At 35.3% G+C, this 16359-nt stretch overlaps 1 protein-coding gene across 1 annotated transcript in view; it reads left to right on the top strand.

Annotated features, from left to right (window-relative positions):
• Positions 1-16359, top strand: part of PXDN (peroxidasin) — a 71046-nt gene that overhangs the window by 21916 nt on the left and 32771 nt on the right. Inside the window, exons 2-6 of the mRNA XM_015859355.2 lie at positions 539-610; positions 1590-1661; positions 7212-7283; positions 14687-14758; positions 15273-15344. Coding sequence (XP_015714841.1) covers positions 539-610; positions 1590-1661; positions 7212-7283; positions 14687-14758; positions 15273-15344 — 360 coding nt within the window. The remainder of the gene's footprint in view (positions 1-538; positions 611-1589; positions 1662-7211; positions 7284-14686; positions 14759-15272; positions 15345-16359) is intronic.

Here is a 16359-nt window from a genome sequence, read left to right as displayed (position 1 = left end):
ATCTTGTTTTGAGTCTTTTGAGAAATATTCAGTATTCTACATTCAGTTTGGAAGTATTGGATTTTTGAACTTCTGATTATTTTATCTCAAAATTAAAATGTTTATTTGAAGCAAGAAAGATGAGCAAGGACTCTTTTATCAGGGAACATAATGGTAGCGCAAGGAACAGACTGTCTACCATCCTCTGTCCTCCAATCCTTCTCTCTTCTTAGAGTCTCTCTCTCACCTGTAATACACCTGTAATACAATTCAACATCCGTTACCCATTACAAGGTCCTTCATTGTGGAAGGGAGCATACTTCATGAGCACTTGCTGAGCCTTCAGCATTGGCAGCCAAGGCTGTATTTGGAGAATTCTGTTTCTAATGCTGTGGAATTGTTTTGCTTCTCCCTTCCTCCGAAGGTATGATTTATGGATGGAGGATGGTGACAGTGGTCCCAGAAACTTGTCCTTAGTTCAGCTTTTCATATGAAAAAAATAGATAATTTCTGTTTGTTTTGTTTCTAATAACATGTTTATTTCTTTATTTTCCTGCAGAGATCTAAGATTTAATAGGATTAAAGAAATCCAGCCTGGAGAATTTAGACGGCTTAAAAACTTAAACACGTTGTAAGTTATTTTTCAACTTTTCCCTTTTGAATTCATATGATTTACTCGATAGTGTGCCAAATTTGTTTACTTTTCTCAAGTAAATTGTCTCATAAATTTCAGCTGTAGTATTTACATGGGTGAAGAAAGCAAGGCTTAGGACCAGAATATATGAAAGTAAAACCACGTATTTGTCAACTGAAATAAAAACAACAACAACAAAAGGAAATTATTGACATTCTAATGTTTTCCTAACTTTATTTAACTGCAGCTATGAAAAATGTAGAAGTTTACTTAGTTATATATTTTTTCCTTTTTTTTTTTTTTTGCTAATGATTTAAGTTTAATATCTTGTGATATCACACTTTAAATGTAGTCACAGCAAACCTGTTCAAATGTACAAGTGTTCAAATGTGCTTCAGTTAAAAAATATTTGACAATCTCTGTTTTTTTAAGTTTTGAGCATTCCTCTTCAAAGTGGTGGCCTTGAAGACAGAATTTAGAAAATCCGGATCCTACTGAGCTTCCTTTTATTGATATCTCTGTTAGCACAAATGCAGTGTAAAGTAAAGACCAAGACATTCTTACACACCCGTAATGCAAACGTGTAGAGAATTCCTGTTCTTTAATATATTAGCAGCCAAAAGGTGGAATCGACATGTACAGTCTACATCATTTATAATTACAAATTGGAATTATATATTATGGAAATGTGTAATCTCAAATTGAATACAGTGGTATCAGTTAACTCTGGATTGTTGCTTTCTATTTGTTCTGGAAACATGTTACCAATAAATGTATTGCATTGTATATTCACACAAGGGAAAAAAAAAAACAAACAAAACAAGGTAGATTTTTTTTTCCTTCTAAGTTACTGGTATAAAAAAAAACCTTTTGTTTTGCTTTTTAAGTTATTGTGCTACATTTACACCTAATTTATACATTTTGTTCCCAGTGTTCTTGTATATTAAAATAAATATATGTCTATTTATTTTAATAGGCTTCTAAACAACAATCAAATTAAAAGAATACCAAGTGGGGCATTTGAAGACCTTGAAAATCTGAAATATCTGTAAGTTAAATGAATGTCACCTTTTTTATTGATATATAACAGAATAACTTCAGTATGAACGTGAGTTTTCATCTGACTTGCTATCTCTCATGGTAAACTGCTTTGAAAAAGAGTGAAATTAGTTTGTGGATTGGAGACAACTGTGACTCTTTCTGTAAGTTGGTGGTTTGAGATTTGCTAATACAAGATTTCAGTATATGTTTGTAGTCAGTGCATTTTGAAGGATTTCCTAGTTACTGTTTACTGTATGCAACTTATGTAGCATCATGAACACACTATCTTGGGTTACGGCCATTATTATAGTGCCGATTGCTTTGAGATTTCAGAATTTTGGAAACAATCCAGGAATTTAATTGTTCATCTAGTTTTAAAGAGTGCAACCTAAGGACTTTGGAGAAGAGAGAAAAGATGGAAAACATATACGTTTGTATGGGTATATTATTTGGTTTTCAAAGTTGCATTTGATCGTGTTTCTTGGTTTTTATTTTTCTTACTTTTCCATAATGAAATTGTTTACTTTCTATAGAAGTAGAGAAAAAATAATATTGAACAGAGTACCACAATAAACAATGAAAGTCCATAATGATTTGTTGGAAATGTTTTTTACAAAATATGTTTATATAACAGATCTGGTGCTTTGAAACTTGAGATACAAAATAATAGTGGAGTGCTTAAGGTCTCTTAATTCAAAAATGTTTCTTTTGACTGTCAGCAGCTGTGCAGAAATACTACTCAGTTCTTATTAGTTCTTTATTTACATATGCTTTCTTTTGCAAAGTTGTAGTAAATCTCAGATAAAACCGATAAAAAATACTGAACAGAGTTAAATGAGTTATTCTGTATTTATTTTCCTATATACTTATCAATGTCTGTTAACATAATAACTTTATTTTTAAGTGGAGATCTTTTCTTCTTCTTGTAAAATCTTCATGTGAAGTTAAAAGTGGTTGTTCATTCAATTCTTTAAAACTGCTGTCTATTTTGATAAAATATCATTTAAGAAGATGTTTTTGCCTATTTTGATGACTTAAAATGAGTATTCTGTACAACTGTACAGCCATAACATTATAAAATGGTCAAATACCAGCACAAGAAAGCTCAAATGCACCAACTAAATATAGTTCAGCTGTGAAAAGTTTGGTTCAGTAAGCCCCTGTGAAGTGTATTCTATGGAACGAAGGAAACAATTTTTTTTCTTCACACTGGAACGTACTGAAGGAGACATTAGAGGGAGAAACAGTATTGCCCTTAAAAAGATAAAAATATTGTTCAGAATCTAGTATCCTATAGTAAAATAATCTGGAATAACTGCGGATAATAGATAATGTGAATATGACTTTTCCTATTTGATAAGATTAAGATATTGATAAGATATTGATAAGAAAAGCCCACAGTGTTGTGCTTTTATGAGAACAGAAATACTAGCTAATAGAATTGAAATTATGACAACTATATAAACATTTTTGCAGTTCTATAAGCAAAAGTTTTATATGGTCTTATGCTTTTTTGTGGTAATAATTGGTCTAAATCCATATATAAATCAGAAGGAGTCAGATGTTATCAGCTTTTTGCTATGAAACCAAAAGGATACATCTTTCTGCTTTTCTTTCTTTCTTTCTGACTTCTGATTTCTTGTACCTTGATATTGACAATCTGATTCTTTAGAAAGGATGAAAAAAGCAGTCATAGATAGAACCTCATCCATAACACAGTTTCTTGATGTACTTAAGTAATTATGTGTAGTGCTTTGATCTTACAATACCCTTTTTATAAAGAGAAACACTGCTGGCTACAGTAAACTTTAGAAAGTTGTATTGATATGATCAAAATAGTTGGTAATATTTTTGAAATTTGCTCCTGCTCATATGAGAGATATGTGGTATGCTGAGTCTATTTTATTGACTTCCTGGGAAATTTTCAATTTACGTTTTGCTTGTTCAGTTAATGGAGTTATTCAGTTAATACTTAGAGAGAAAACAGAAAAGCTTCTCAGTCTTGCTCTCAGTCTTGAAATATAGCTGTTGGTGGGCTTGTGGAAACTGTTAGATTGTTCTTGATCCTGAATACCAGCAGTTTATTCTCCAAGATAGAAAATAATTAGGAATTGAAGCGGGAGATGTATTGCACTTTGAAGTTGTAGGATGTGAAATCGGCAGTGTTGAAAGTGAGCCTAAGATAAGAGAGAGTTTGAGGATAAAACATGGAAAAATATAAAATATAGTCTAGCAAAGAGCTTTTCAGAAGAAAAAGAGAAGGTGCTTTATATTTACAAAGCAGTAAGCTAGTGTGAAGGAAACTATGTACATCAAAATGGAAAATAAAAATTTTGGTAAAACATTTGGGTGTGTTTACTTAATAAGAAGTGGAAAGGTAAGGAATTGGATATTAGGGATTGTGGGAACTGAGGCTGCATGGAACATATCAGTTCTGAAAATACTTAGAAGGAATGATCAATATTTGCTTTGCAGTTGGTGAATGAAGCCATGGTGGTAGAAGAGGTGTTGTAGGTTTGCCAAACTGCAGAGTTGCTGGCCTCACCCTTCCCAATGTCAGATTATGTCATATTTTCTTCTGTGCCTTCTGCTGTCAAAGTCACGTTACTTTTTCCTTTGAATGCCTCCAGTGATTTCTGATCTCATTTCTCTGTGTGTCATGTTGCTAATTCCACCAACAACCTTCTTTACATTTCTGTGTTAATCTCTCTGCTGCTTTTATTTACTTCTCAGTTTTTTTTTCACAGTATCTGATACTGTCAATACCTTTTCTTTTTCCTCCTGTTCCAAAGAAATATATGTGGATCTGAATTTCATTGAATTTCATCACATGACTTTTTATACAGTTCATTTAAAAAAAAAAAAAACAACAAAAAAAAACCCCAAAACCATGGTTCTTATAAGGAACGTAATAGTCTTTGATTCGAAACTATTTCTTTCTAATTTTCTGATAACTGGTTACCTATTTATTAATTTCTGAAGTGTATGGCCAGTAACATCATCAGCCTTACTTGCATTTCCAGCAAGTGTTTTTTTTTATTTCTGAATTCTTCTGAAAAGAATAGTAAGTTCCAGAAATTAATCTAATATCTAAATAGAATATATCATCTTGTTATCTTAATCTACTGTTTATTCATCCTTTGTAGAATTGTAGTGATTTACTTGTGTTAATAAAGATTTAAGATAAAGTGATAAACTACTTTGCCCATAATTTTACTTTAAATCACTTTTCTACTAATGTGGCTGGATGATAGACAGATATTAAAGGTTAGTGCAGTGTTTGTAAAGTACCTTTCTAAAAGGCAAAACAGCCTTTTAGAAACACATATAGTTTTTTATAAATGCTACTTAATTTTATTTTCTGTTCTCTCCTCATTAGGTGAGTATATATATTTTTTCTCTTTCTGTTAATAATCTTATGGAAACATCAACGTGGCCAAGTGAAAGTGTGGTTGTCATATCCTTCATATTACATGCGTACCTTTTTGTAACTTTGAGTTTTCTCTCTGGATGGGGAAAGTGGTGGACTGAGATCAGTTGACTGTCCTGCTTCTGAAGGAAATCTGATCAACATGAGAAAAAAAAAAGTAGTTTAATGTTGAACATAGACCAAAAAATAAAAGGGTTACTCCATTCCTGACAGTGTGGTTGTAAATGTCTGAAAAACCAGTCATTTTCCCAGTCATCTACTTATGTTCTTCACTCTGCTTTACTTGGTCTTCAGAAAAATAAATAAATAAAAATTTTAGCAAGGTTTCTGATAGAAATTATTTCTTCTTAACTAAGCTGATTGATTATTAAAGGTATCTGAAACCACCTTCATTGCTGGGTCGAATCAGAATGTTTGTACTCAGAGAAGTAAGAGAAATTTCCAAACGGCTAAGCAGGGCATGTTAAGAAAGGAAAACAGTGCCTTCACTGTTCAGTCTTGCAGGTTTTCTGAGGAGTAAGAGGAAATGAGGTATTTAACATTCTTGCTATAGAAAAAAAGTAGGAATTTGTACCATACAGACAGGAAAACCGAGGAGACAAAATCAAAGACTATGCAATATTATGCAAAATAAGCATAATACACCTGCTCTCTCTCTTTTTACACAAATTTCTATGTCTTTACAGATATTTCAGATGGCCAAATTATTTTTTATCATTTAATTTCTTCAGTCTTTTGAACATTTTAAAAGCGTCACGACTTTTCTGCTTTTTAGTTATTCTGTCATTGGAGGTACTATACACTTTGTGTAGATGAATGTTTTTGTTATATATATATATATATATTGTGTTCAGATCTTGGCAACTGATTTGTTGGAAAACTTTAGATTCAAGGAAAAGACACTACTCCATATTGTTCCCCAAAGTTGTCATGAGGTACAGTCAGATGCCTACAACTTCTTGAGGACTGTTGTGAAGCGTTGGCCTTTATCAAGTCAGTTTAAAACTGCCATGAGTTCCAGCAGGGCAGATATTTTATCTGTTTTCTCAAAAGATCTTTGCAGTGTTTCAAGTTAGTTAATGAAAGCTGCAACAATAAAAATAAATAAATAAATAAAACAAAACAAAAAAACAAAAAAACAAACTACTAATAAATCTAATAAAGCCATTTGTGGTTCCAAATCTTTTCATCCTTTTTTCATAGACATCTATGCCTGATTAACTCGGTTTCAAAGCATTTGTCAAATAGTTGAGACAGTTCTTACTGTGAATTTGTTCCTAACCCAGCCTAACAGATTAGCTGACATCGAACCCATAAACTATAGTTATCAGCTAAACTGTATGATTTTTCTCAAACATTCTCTCACTAAACCATCTTAAATATTAAAAGCCTGATGATAATAGATTTGATCACATACTCCAATCCTTCCAGAACCAGGTGTATTTTAATTCTGTGGAAAAGGTAGAGAAAGCACTTGTGAACATACTGGTACTCTGCATTTATTTATTCAGGTTGTATTGTGAATGGGGACCTGATGTCCATCTTCTGTATGGTATAAAACAAATATACAATGCTGTTTTATTGATTCAGTATCAACACTTCGGCTTGTACATTTTTTTGGTAAATATTCAAAATGTGACACAGATGGCTTTATATCACTCTTTGTTCTCTAAGTCCATTCAAAAGACAAATTCTGTCACAATATTCACATTTGTACCAGTATTCACATGAGATATTTTAATAAAATAAGAGGCCTGGTGTATTCCTGAAAAGGCAACTGTTGCAATCCTGTCCCATTAAGATGAATTTATTTTGACTTTTGACAAGTCCACCAAGAAAATGAGGGGCAAAGAAACAATAAGTCATACTGGTGAGAACTGGGAAGCCAAAGATAAACCAGGTGATCAAACTACAAGGCCCCATAGTTATGATTTTCTTGGCAAACATTTGGGATGAATTCTCAAACGCAAAGTGTTTTTATGTGTATGTGTTTAGTTTTTGTTTTGTAATTTTTTTTTCCTAATATGTAGTGAAAAAACTGTCTTCATGTGTCAACTTAATTCTTCTTTCCCACCTTCATGTAGCTCCTGTTTGTGTACTAATATTACTGATTGTTTCTTGTTTCAGCTATTTGTACAAGAATGAAATCCAGTCAATTGACAGGCAAGCATTTAAAGGACTTGCCTCTCTAGAACAACTGTAAGTGCCTTTTCTCTTCTGTGCTGTCATCTCCATGATTCCCCTGCAGAGGAAAAGCGCACACCCTGATCCTTACATCCTGCCTGCATGCTTTGCATGTCTACTGTCAATGGATTGTTAGTTAGAGAGCCCCATAATCATCTGCATGTGGAAAAACAAAATTGATCTCTGTGTCAAATTCCTCATTTCCGTGTTTGTCTTTTTAAAAAAAATTCTCATTTGCATTCCCCATGTTGCTAGGTGATGTGAAAGAGCTTTGATGAAGAGGCAGAATAATGGTGGAAAATGTTGAAAAAACTATGTATATTGCTTAGAGAGAGATTTTATTTCATTTCTGTAGATTTTATGATATTGTGATTACTTTGACTGCTGCAGTTACTTTGTGAACTAGTATCTTGAAGTTTAACTTCGTATTGCTGTATTTTAAAACAAAATTTGTTTGTTTTTATGAACAGATAGCATTACTGTGCATTCACTATAGCAGTGTTTTGAAAAACAGAGCTATAAAATGCATAGCTGTTTAACAATCTGACTACCAAATAACAACACTAGATTATTCAATCTTGCAGCATGTGAATTGTGAGAGCTCAAAAACTCTATTATACTAAGACATATACCAGTTTCCTTCATAGTATAAAAATCTAGTGAACATTAGTGGACAAGGTGTGCATATGAAATAAAATGGTTCTTCAGAATGTGTACAAAGTTATTCAAGCTCATGTTAGAGGGAAGTAGATATCATTTGTTTCCTTAACGTTTCTCTTCCTTTACCTCTTGCTCTAGAAATGATTACTGCAGTATATTGACAGCAACTGGTAGGGCTTACTAGCATGTTGGCGGCAAGTTTGGTTTTCTGTGTAGAAATTTAAACTCTGAGATCCATTTATTGAATCTCTGATGATTCCAAAATATGCCACAGGTCTGATATGCTGCAAGTGGCAACAGTGTTACATTCTTCTTTTTCTCTGTTTCCTGTTCATCAGTGTTAAGGCTAAAAAAAACCCCTAAACTCTACAGGTATAATTGTGGGTCATTAGCATGTTCTCAATGGACTTTTCCACTAGGCTGAACTTGAGCCTCTCAGCCAGCAGTGATATCATACTGTGACATCAATGTTATTCTGTACAAAATCAAGTTTTTAACAAAGTCGACACCATAAAGAGGTTCTGGCTGTGTAAGATCTATTTTCCCTCATTATCTTTGAGGAAAGACAGTGTTCACAAAGCTAAATCATGTGAATGTGTATCCAAATCCTCCAGCTTTACATTGTGACAAGGTCAATAGCTTCATGTGATGTTTCCAGATTACAGGTCTGTGTAGCCTTGATCATGAAACACACTTTGTGACCTGGATGCATTGACTTGACCAAATATTATTCTCCTTGCTCAGCAGAGTTCTTGAAGCAGAGGCTGTGGGTCTTCACCTCAGGAGAATACCCGTTTCACAGTCATATTGTGTGCTCCAGTGAAACAGAATGAAACTGATAGTTGCGTTTTTTTTTTTTAAATTTTATTTTTATTTATATTAGTTGGACTACACACATTTTTCTTGCTTTTTTAAAATATATATATATTTTTATATTTGTATATATTTATTATATATATTTTGCTTTCGTTCACCAGCAGTAGTGGGGAGAAGCTGTATGTACACTTTAGCTTAAATGGACCATTGCATGGATGTAAGGGAAGAAAAAGAACAGCAGCTGCAAATGCTGCTCCTGGCAGGATCCCACTAAAACCTCTGCAACAGATTCTTTACTGCTGATGTAGTTGAAATACCTTTTTATTTTTATTTTTTTCTTTTTAAAATTTCTGCCAAGACAATAAGATCTTTGAATCAGACCTTGAAACTCACTTGTGCTAGAGTAAATTCTAAGAACACTTGGCAGTTTTGGGTGCTTGAACACAATGAGAACTTGAGCCATACGTATTTCATCACATAACTCTTCAGCCAGGCAGGACATGAAGGGAGAAAGCCATCAGATTTATAAGCAGACAGTTAGGACCAGTTTAGACCTTGCTGAATCTGCAATACGTGTGTTTGGATCTGGCAAATATGACACAAACCTTCAGGAAACTTGCATTTTTTCAGAGCAGATGCTGGAAGACATCCAAGGCACTTGAAAGGCAGCCAAGCCTGCCCTTGTGTGCTTGTGTTTGTGCAGCTCTGATATACCTCTGTATGCCCCTGTGTAAAACTGAACTGCGCTAAAATGTCATAGATACCTGTCTTGTGGGAGGGTTGTGAGTTTTTGGCATCTAGATCCCAAGCTTGAGCTCTACATTCAATCCATTTCCAGATACATGCACTTGTTGGTAGGTGGATTTTCTGGTGTATTTTTGAGATCTCAGTTAAAAGCTTTGCGTGTATTAGGGACAAAATGCTTTCTCTGCAGTCTGTAATTATTGGGAGTCACCCAAGTATTGCTGGGATTATTTAAATCTGCTTTTTCTTAATGGAATACAAATTAAATATTTTCCTTTGACTTTCATATTAACATATGAATTTTGAATTTTGTAAACTGTTCCTAGAGACATGCTGCAATTTGTATTCACACATATATCTTTGGGGAAATCAATACATGAAAAATATTATCTTACGTGCAGTGACGCAGCTTCTTACATTTATTTATTTTTCCAAATTCAATTTTCAATAGCCTTCAGCTGTTGCTATGTGTTGGTTTTTGTTGTTGTTTCTTTAAGTTTTATATTACAAAGAGTTCCTGCTTGCTACATAAACTTCTGGGAGTTTATGTATGTTTATCACAGTGGAGTCTGATTAAAGAAGTGTGACAAAGGGACTTGAGAATCGTAGAATCATTAAGACTGGAAGAGACCACCTAGATCATCTAGTTCAACCATCATGTGCAGTACCTCTCTGTTATTCTTCAATAAGATTAGCTATGGTCAAGCAATCTAAGTGGCTGGAATATTGCTTTATTTTGATAATCTTTAAAGAACAGATTCAATAATCTCCTTATGCATCTCGTTCCAGTACTTTATACCATTACTATAATATCTAATTTTAATCTCTTTCCCTATGATTTCAGCTGTTAATTCTTATCATACTTGCCTACTGCCTGGGCAGGACAAGTTCTTGGATAAATCCAGGAAAATCTGTTTATTTTCTTTCATTTCTCATTTTGTTTACTCAAAGTGGCAAACATACTGTTTAGATGTTCAGAACATATATTATAATCTGCTAATGAATTTTAAGTAATTCTCCAAAGATGTGGAGATGCTATTAAAAATGAACAGTTGGCACATAAAAGTGATCCTCTACAATAACATTATGCTGTGGAAGATAGGATTCTAAATTTAGTCCTGTGAAAGAGGGCAGGAGTTACTGCACATGTTCATCTTCTAAGAGTAGTCATAACAAAGAAAAAGTCTGTACTATGCTTACTTTATGAAATCTTTATATTCCTCTAGGTGTGGTGTGTTCACTATAGCCTCTTTTTTTCTTCAAATACTCTGTTTCCTGCTTGATAATAAATTCAAAGTCCTAAATGGAAGACACAAGGATCTTTAAAAAATATTTGTATATGCTTTTTTGCTTTTTTAAAAAAATAAAAAATAAAAAAAAATCCTAAATGAAAGTCTTTTTAATTTCAAATTCATTCCATCTTGCAGGCTTTTTTCAAGAGCCTATTATCCTGTGAACATAAAGATGTCTATGAAGACATGACAATGAGAGATTATTTCTTGAGTATGATAACCTTTTAGATGAATTTTCAGTCCAAGAAATTTTCATAATAATTAGAAAACTAACCTCCCTTTAAAAAGAAACTCATTTATGTGCTCCATGCAAGGAAAGAGCTAATATATTAACAGTAACAGGAGGGCTAAAAAGAAACTTCCATTGTGGGATGTGACAGGGAATGGGATCACTAAGAATAAGGGAAAAAAAGGCTGAGATTCTCAGTGTCTTCTTTATGTCTGTCATTTGTAATCATACCAGTTATGCTTGAGGTACTCTACCTCCTGACCTGGAAGTCAGGGATGGGGAGCAGAATAAACTCCCCACAATTCAGAATAAGACAGTTAGAAACCTTCTAATGCTTCTAGACTGTTCATGGGATCCAATCAAGGGAGCTGATGGAGGTGATTGCTAAGCCACCTTCCACCATCTATCAGCATTCCTGGTCAACTGGAGAGGTCCCAGAAGATTTGTGACATGCTACTGTGACTGTCTTCTCCAAAGAAGAATTGTAAGGAGAATCCAGGGAACTACAGACCTGTCAACCTGCCAGGGAAGGTTATGAAACAGATCATCTTAAGCGATATCACACAGCATGTGTGGGACAACTGGGAGATCAAGTCCAGACAGCATGGGCTGATGAAAGGCAGGTTCTGCTTGACCAGTCTGATCTCCTTTGATGGTCAAGTGACTTGTCAGGTAGATGAGGGAAAGGCTGTTTGTGTAGTCTGCCTAGACTTCAGCAAAGCCTTTTAATACTGTTCAGTATTCTCCTGTAGAAAATGGCAGTTCCTGGCTTGAAAAAGTATACTTTTTGATAGGAAAAGAACTGATAGGCTGGCCAGGCCCAGAGAGTGGTGATTAATGGAATTAAAATTAGCTGGTGACTGATGATGATTAGTGTTCCCTAGGGGTTGGTATTGGAGCCTGTCCTGTTTAATATCTTTATTGATGACCTGGACGAGGGTATTGAGTGCACTCTCAGTAATACTGCCAATACTGATGACACCAAGCTTGGAGGAAGTGTCAATCTGCCTGAAGGCAGGAACATCGTTCAAAGGGGTTTGGATCTCTGGACTGAAGCCCATGAGATGAAGATTAAGGAGAAAAAGGGATGGGCCCTTCACTTTGGCCCCCACAACTGCAGGCTTGGAGGAGAGTGGGTGGAAGACTGTGTAGAGGAAAAGGATGTGGGGTCATTGGTTGTTACTCAGCTGAACATAAGGCAGTGGTATGCATAGGTGGCCAAGAAGGCCAATGGCATTTTATCTTGTGTCAGAAATAGTGTTGCCAGCAGTAGCAGGGATGGCTCAGCTCTGTTGAGGACACACCTGGTGTACTGTGTTCACTTGGAGCCCCTTACTAGAGGAAAGCCCTGGAACGTGTCTAGAGAAAGGCTGGTGAGAGGTCTGGGACGCAAATTTTATGAGGAGTGTGACCTTATAGCTCTCTACATCTACCTGAAAGGAGGCTATGGTGAGATGGGGATCAGCCTCTTGTCCTGGTTAACAGTGATAGGATAAGAGGCAACAGCCTCAAGTTGTGCCAGGGGAGGTTCAAGTTGGATGTTAGGAAAAGCTTCTCTCAAAGAGTGGTTAGTTATCAGACTAGATGATCCAAGTCATCTCTAATCCATGGACCTGGGAAAGGGACTGTGTGCTTCAGTGTGCCTTTTTTCCCACAACCTTATTTGTTGTAGTGAGAGGTATTACCTGAACATACCTATCTTGCCTTGTCATTACCAGAGAAATACTCAAAGCATGTAGGAAGGTTATTTTATTGAGTGACTAAGAAGGTATGTTTGCAATGGACTTGTGGGTAATAACAATGCAAAGAGAATTAACTATGCTAAGAATAAAAGTAATCCCTGCTTGCTGCATAAGATAGAATGGTGCATGTAATTATTTATTTATTTATTTATTTTGTATCCAAAAGCAAAGCTGCTTTGGAAGAAGGCACGCCACTGTTATTGTCTAGCTGTGAGCTGCTCGTCTGTGGAGAGCAGTGCCTGAGGAGGTTTAAACAGTGACCCACTCCACTAACCCTTCCTCAGGGCTGAGTCTCACTGAGGGATCTCTGCTGTTCTCTGTGGTATTAGATAAAACGCCTTCGAGATGTCTTTCTGTTTAAATTAGAGGAAGATGGCCAGTATTTTCAAAAAATGGCCTGTAGACTGATAGGCAGAAGCTTATTACTCATTTTGTGCTTCATAATGCAAACAGAATCAAAGCCTGTTCTCATGATGATCCGTGGCTGTAGGCATGCTTGATGCTCTGATGCGCCTGATCGTGTCTGTACAGTTTATTGATTTTCTTTCTTTCTTTTCTCCCATGGCCTCAATTCATTGCTGCCTGGCATTGCTCGTGCTCTGGCTTTACTCTGGGGAGCTGGGCGGCTGCCAGCCACGCGCCTGGCATCTGTGCTCCATGCATCCTCTTGTGCTCGTAGATCCAGCACCTGCAGCCACCTATGCTGGGGCCCGCAGGCCCTGCAGGAGCTCCCATTGCCCTCCTATAATTCTGCTGTGGGATTGATTTTATTACTTTTGTTTGTTTGTTTGTTTTCTCCCCAGCAGATTTGACAGTCTGAGATTTTCTCTCTCTTTCAAAATGATGAGTTTTTTTTTTCATTCTTCAGCCCATGGTGATGTTCTTGAGTTTGTCAGAGGTGGCAGGAAATTTTGAGAGGATTCATATGACTATAATTAGGATCCAAAGTCTATAAAACCCTTTCACAGCTTTCACAGTTCCTTCAGTTCCTTTTTGTTCTCTCCCTCTGCAAAGCAGTGGGGTACTTACACAGCACAGTCAGGGCTGGCACGAGCCTGTGGTTGGTCCTTATGAATAGCCCATTGTAACACCAGTTGAAGATTAATAATCTGGGTAATTGCCCTGTTCTGTTAGACTCCTTCAGTCACAGGGTTAACAGCTGTACAGTATTCGTTGCTGCATAGCATTAATATCTTACATGAGCATCAGTAGTTCAGCAAACAGCACAGCTGCATTAGTTAACTGTACACCAGTTGCTGGAAATGCCCTTTGTCTAGGAAATTGTCTCAGTCAAAATAATTTCTTTTTTCTTACTTTTTTTTTTTTTTTTTTTTTTTTTTTCATTTGATATTGGGAGATACCTTAGATATCTTTGGGATATTTTCCCAATATCCCCATTTGATATTGGGAGATATCTTAGATACTTTAGATGGCGGGATTCATGGACTAGACAGGTGGTCCCAGCATCTTTTGAAATTTTCACTTAATGTGATGAAAATGAAAACAGTTACATGCTAAAATTATTCTGTGGGAAAGTAAATGTTTTTAGAACAAGATGCAACACTGTAAATTTGATAATTTAAAATTGATAATTTTTTACTCATTCAAGGATGCTCACTAATGAAAGCTGGACTTGGCAAAATAATTCTTAAAGTAGTGTCTCCAAAAATATCCAAAGTAAATGTCTGAACAATTTTTTTTGCATGTGTATTTGTATACAATGTGTACTGGTCTGTAGATCCTCCTTGTTTGTCACATCCCATAATTCTCAGAATTAAGTACAGGTCCAGATTTCAGAGGAAAGTTAAGCTGCTACATCATGACTGTCATTTAGATTTGTAAAACAACTGTAAGCAGTAACAAGATGTTTTATAAAATTTAGTTTCGTTATGGACATTGTTTCAGCATTTCTCTCTTTGTTTAACATATTTTCAGGTATCTGCACTTTAATCAAATAGAAACATTGGATCCTGAGTCCTTTACCCATCTTCCAAAACTTGAAAGGCTGTAAGTTTGTTTATCTTGGGGTAAGATATGGAAGAGTCAGCTTGCTTCTTTGTTTAAATTAACTCAGGTGTTTTAGTCTTTTTTGTTTGTTTGTTTGTTTGTAATTTTAACTGTTAAGCAGCTTTAGCCAAGAACACCTTGTGCAGGCTGACCTTAGGAACATTACTTGTGTTATATTTTTCTGTTGTAGAACAATTTGTCAAGTAATTCTGATTGATATTTGGCCTAAATTAATGTTGTGAATGAAAAAGATTTATATTTTGAACTCACTTCTTTTTTGGCTGTTATTTTACTATCTTGCTTCTTTCCCCCACCCCATATGGACACACCAAATACACCTTAGAATTTATCAAAAAATTATTAGCCAATGAATTAATAAAAAGGATTATTTAAAAAATATATATATAAAATAGTAAGATTGCTTTCTCTTAAACCACATATAGAAGAACCTAAATGAAATGCATACATGTCAAAATCTGAAATATTACATGCATATTTCTGTGCTTTTTAACAGATTTTTACATAACAACAGAATAGCTCATTTGATTCCTGGAACATTTAGTCACTTAGAATCTATGAAGAGGCTGTAAGTAAATTAAACTATTATGCTGTATCTCATCTTGCAATGTTTGTCTTCCTTGACAAGTCTTTTCATTGTGTAACTATTATAAATAATTTTTTTTTTTGACTGTGCTCCAGTTACTTACTTACAGAGTGAGACAATTGCTTCATATCCTACCATCTTTAATGACTAAATCTTTTTGTTTGTTTTCTGTCTTCAAGTTATTTGTAGTCATATGATCATGTTCACCATCAGCCTTTTGTCATGTAGACTAAATAATACACACAGCTCTTCTTTTTTTTTCTTCCTTGTCTTTGTCTTACTAGGTGATCCTCGCATGTTATCCCTGACTAGTAGATTATTTGAAATTGCTTTGTTTGATTATTCTTCTTATCTGATTATAAATAATGTCTGCTGAAAGATGCTCAGAGATGCAAGAATGTAATTATTATCACTTTCAAAACCCAGTTCCTCTTTAGATGCCGTTCAAATGGAAAATTAGAAGCATCTTAGTTCCTCAGGAGCCCTTCAGATTTTGGCTTGATCTTGACAGTGTACAGCGAGACTCTGTTTAGAGTCACCAAAGGCAGCCATTTAAAAAAAACCAAAAACATAGCCTTTCATTGGGAGGACCACTGAGGGTGGTCTGTGCCACACACAGTCATCTGCCAAAAGAGATCACAAGGGAAATAATAAGATGATGTTACTGCAGCACTGCTGCCTTAATGCCATTGAGCCAGTTTTGAAACCATACTTTTAACTGCAGAGAAGGGGTGGAATAAGGTAAATGTTGATGATGTATCCACCTTGCTGGAGTAGCTGCTTCACTCATACAGTCCCTGAGGTTTTGTGGAGCTCAGGCAAACAAAAAAAGGATGCTTCTTCATATAACGGTTAAGTAAAGCAGTCTTTTGATAGTGGCTGGTACTGGAATGGTGCACTGGGCTGAATTGACCTGCTCTCTTCTGAGCTGATACAGCTTATACCTAGAGGCATCTGTAAGGCAGCTTGTAGAACGGATTTCTTTGTTCTCGCCTGT

The sequence above is a fragment of the Coturnix japonica genome, chromosome 3, assembly GCF_001577835.2.
Source record: "Coturnix japonica isolate 7356 chromosome 3, Coturnix japonica 2.1, whole genome shotgun sequence".
Lineage (NCBI taxonomy): Eukaryota > Metazoa > Chordata > Aves > Galliformes > Phasianidae > Coturnix > Coturnix japonica.
Note: the sequence above shows the minus strand (reverse complement) of the source record. Positions and strands in the feature narration are given on the sequence as shown.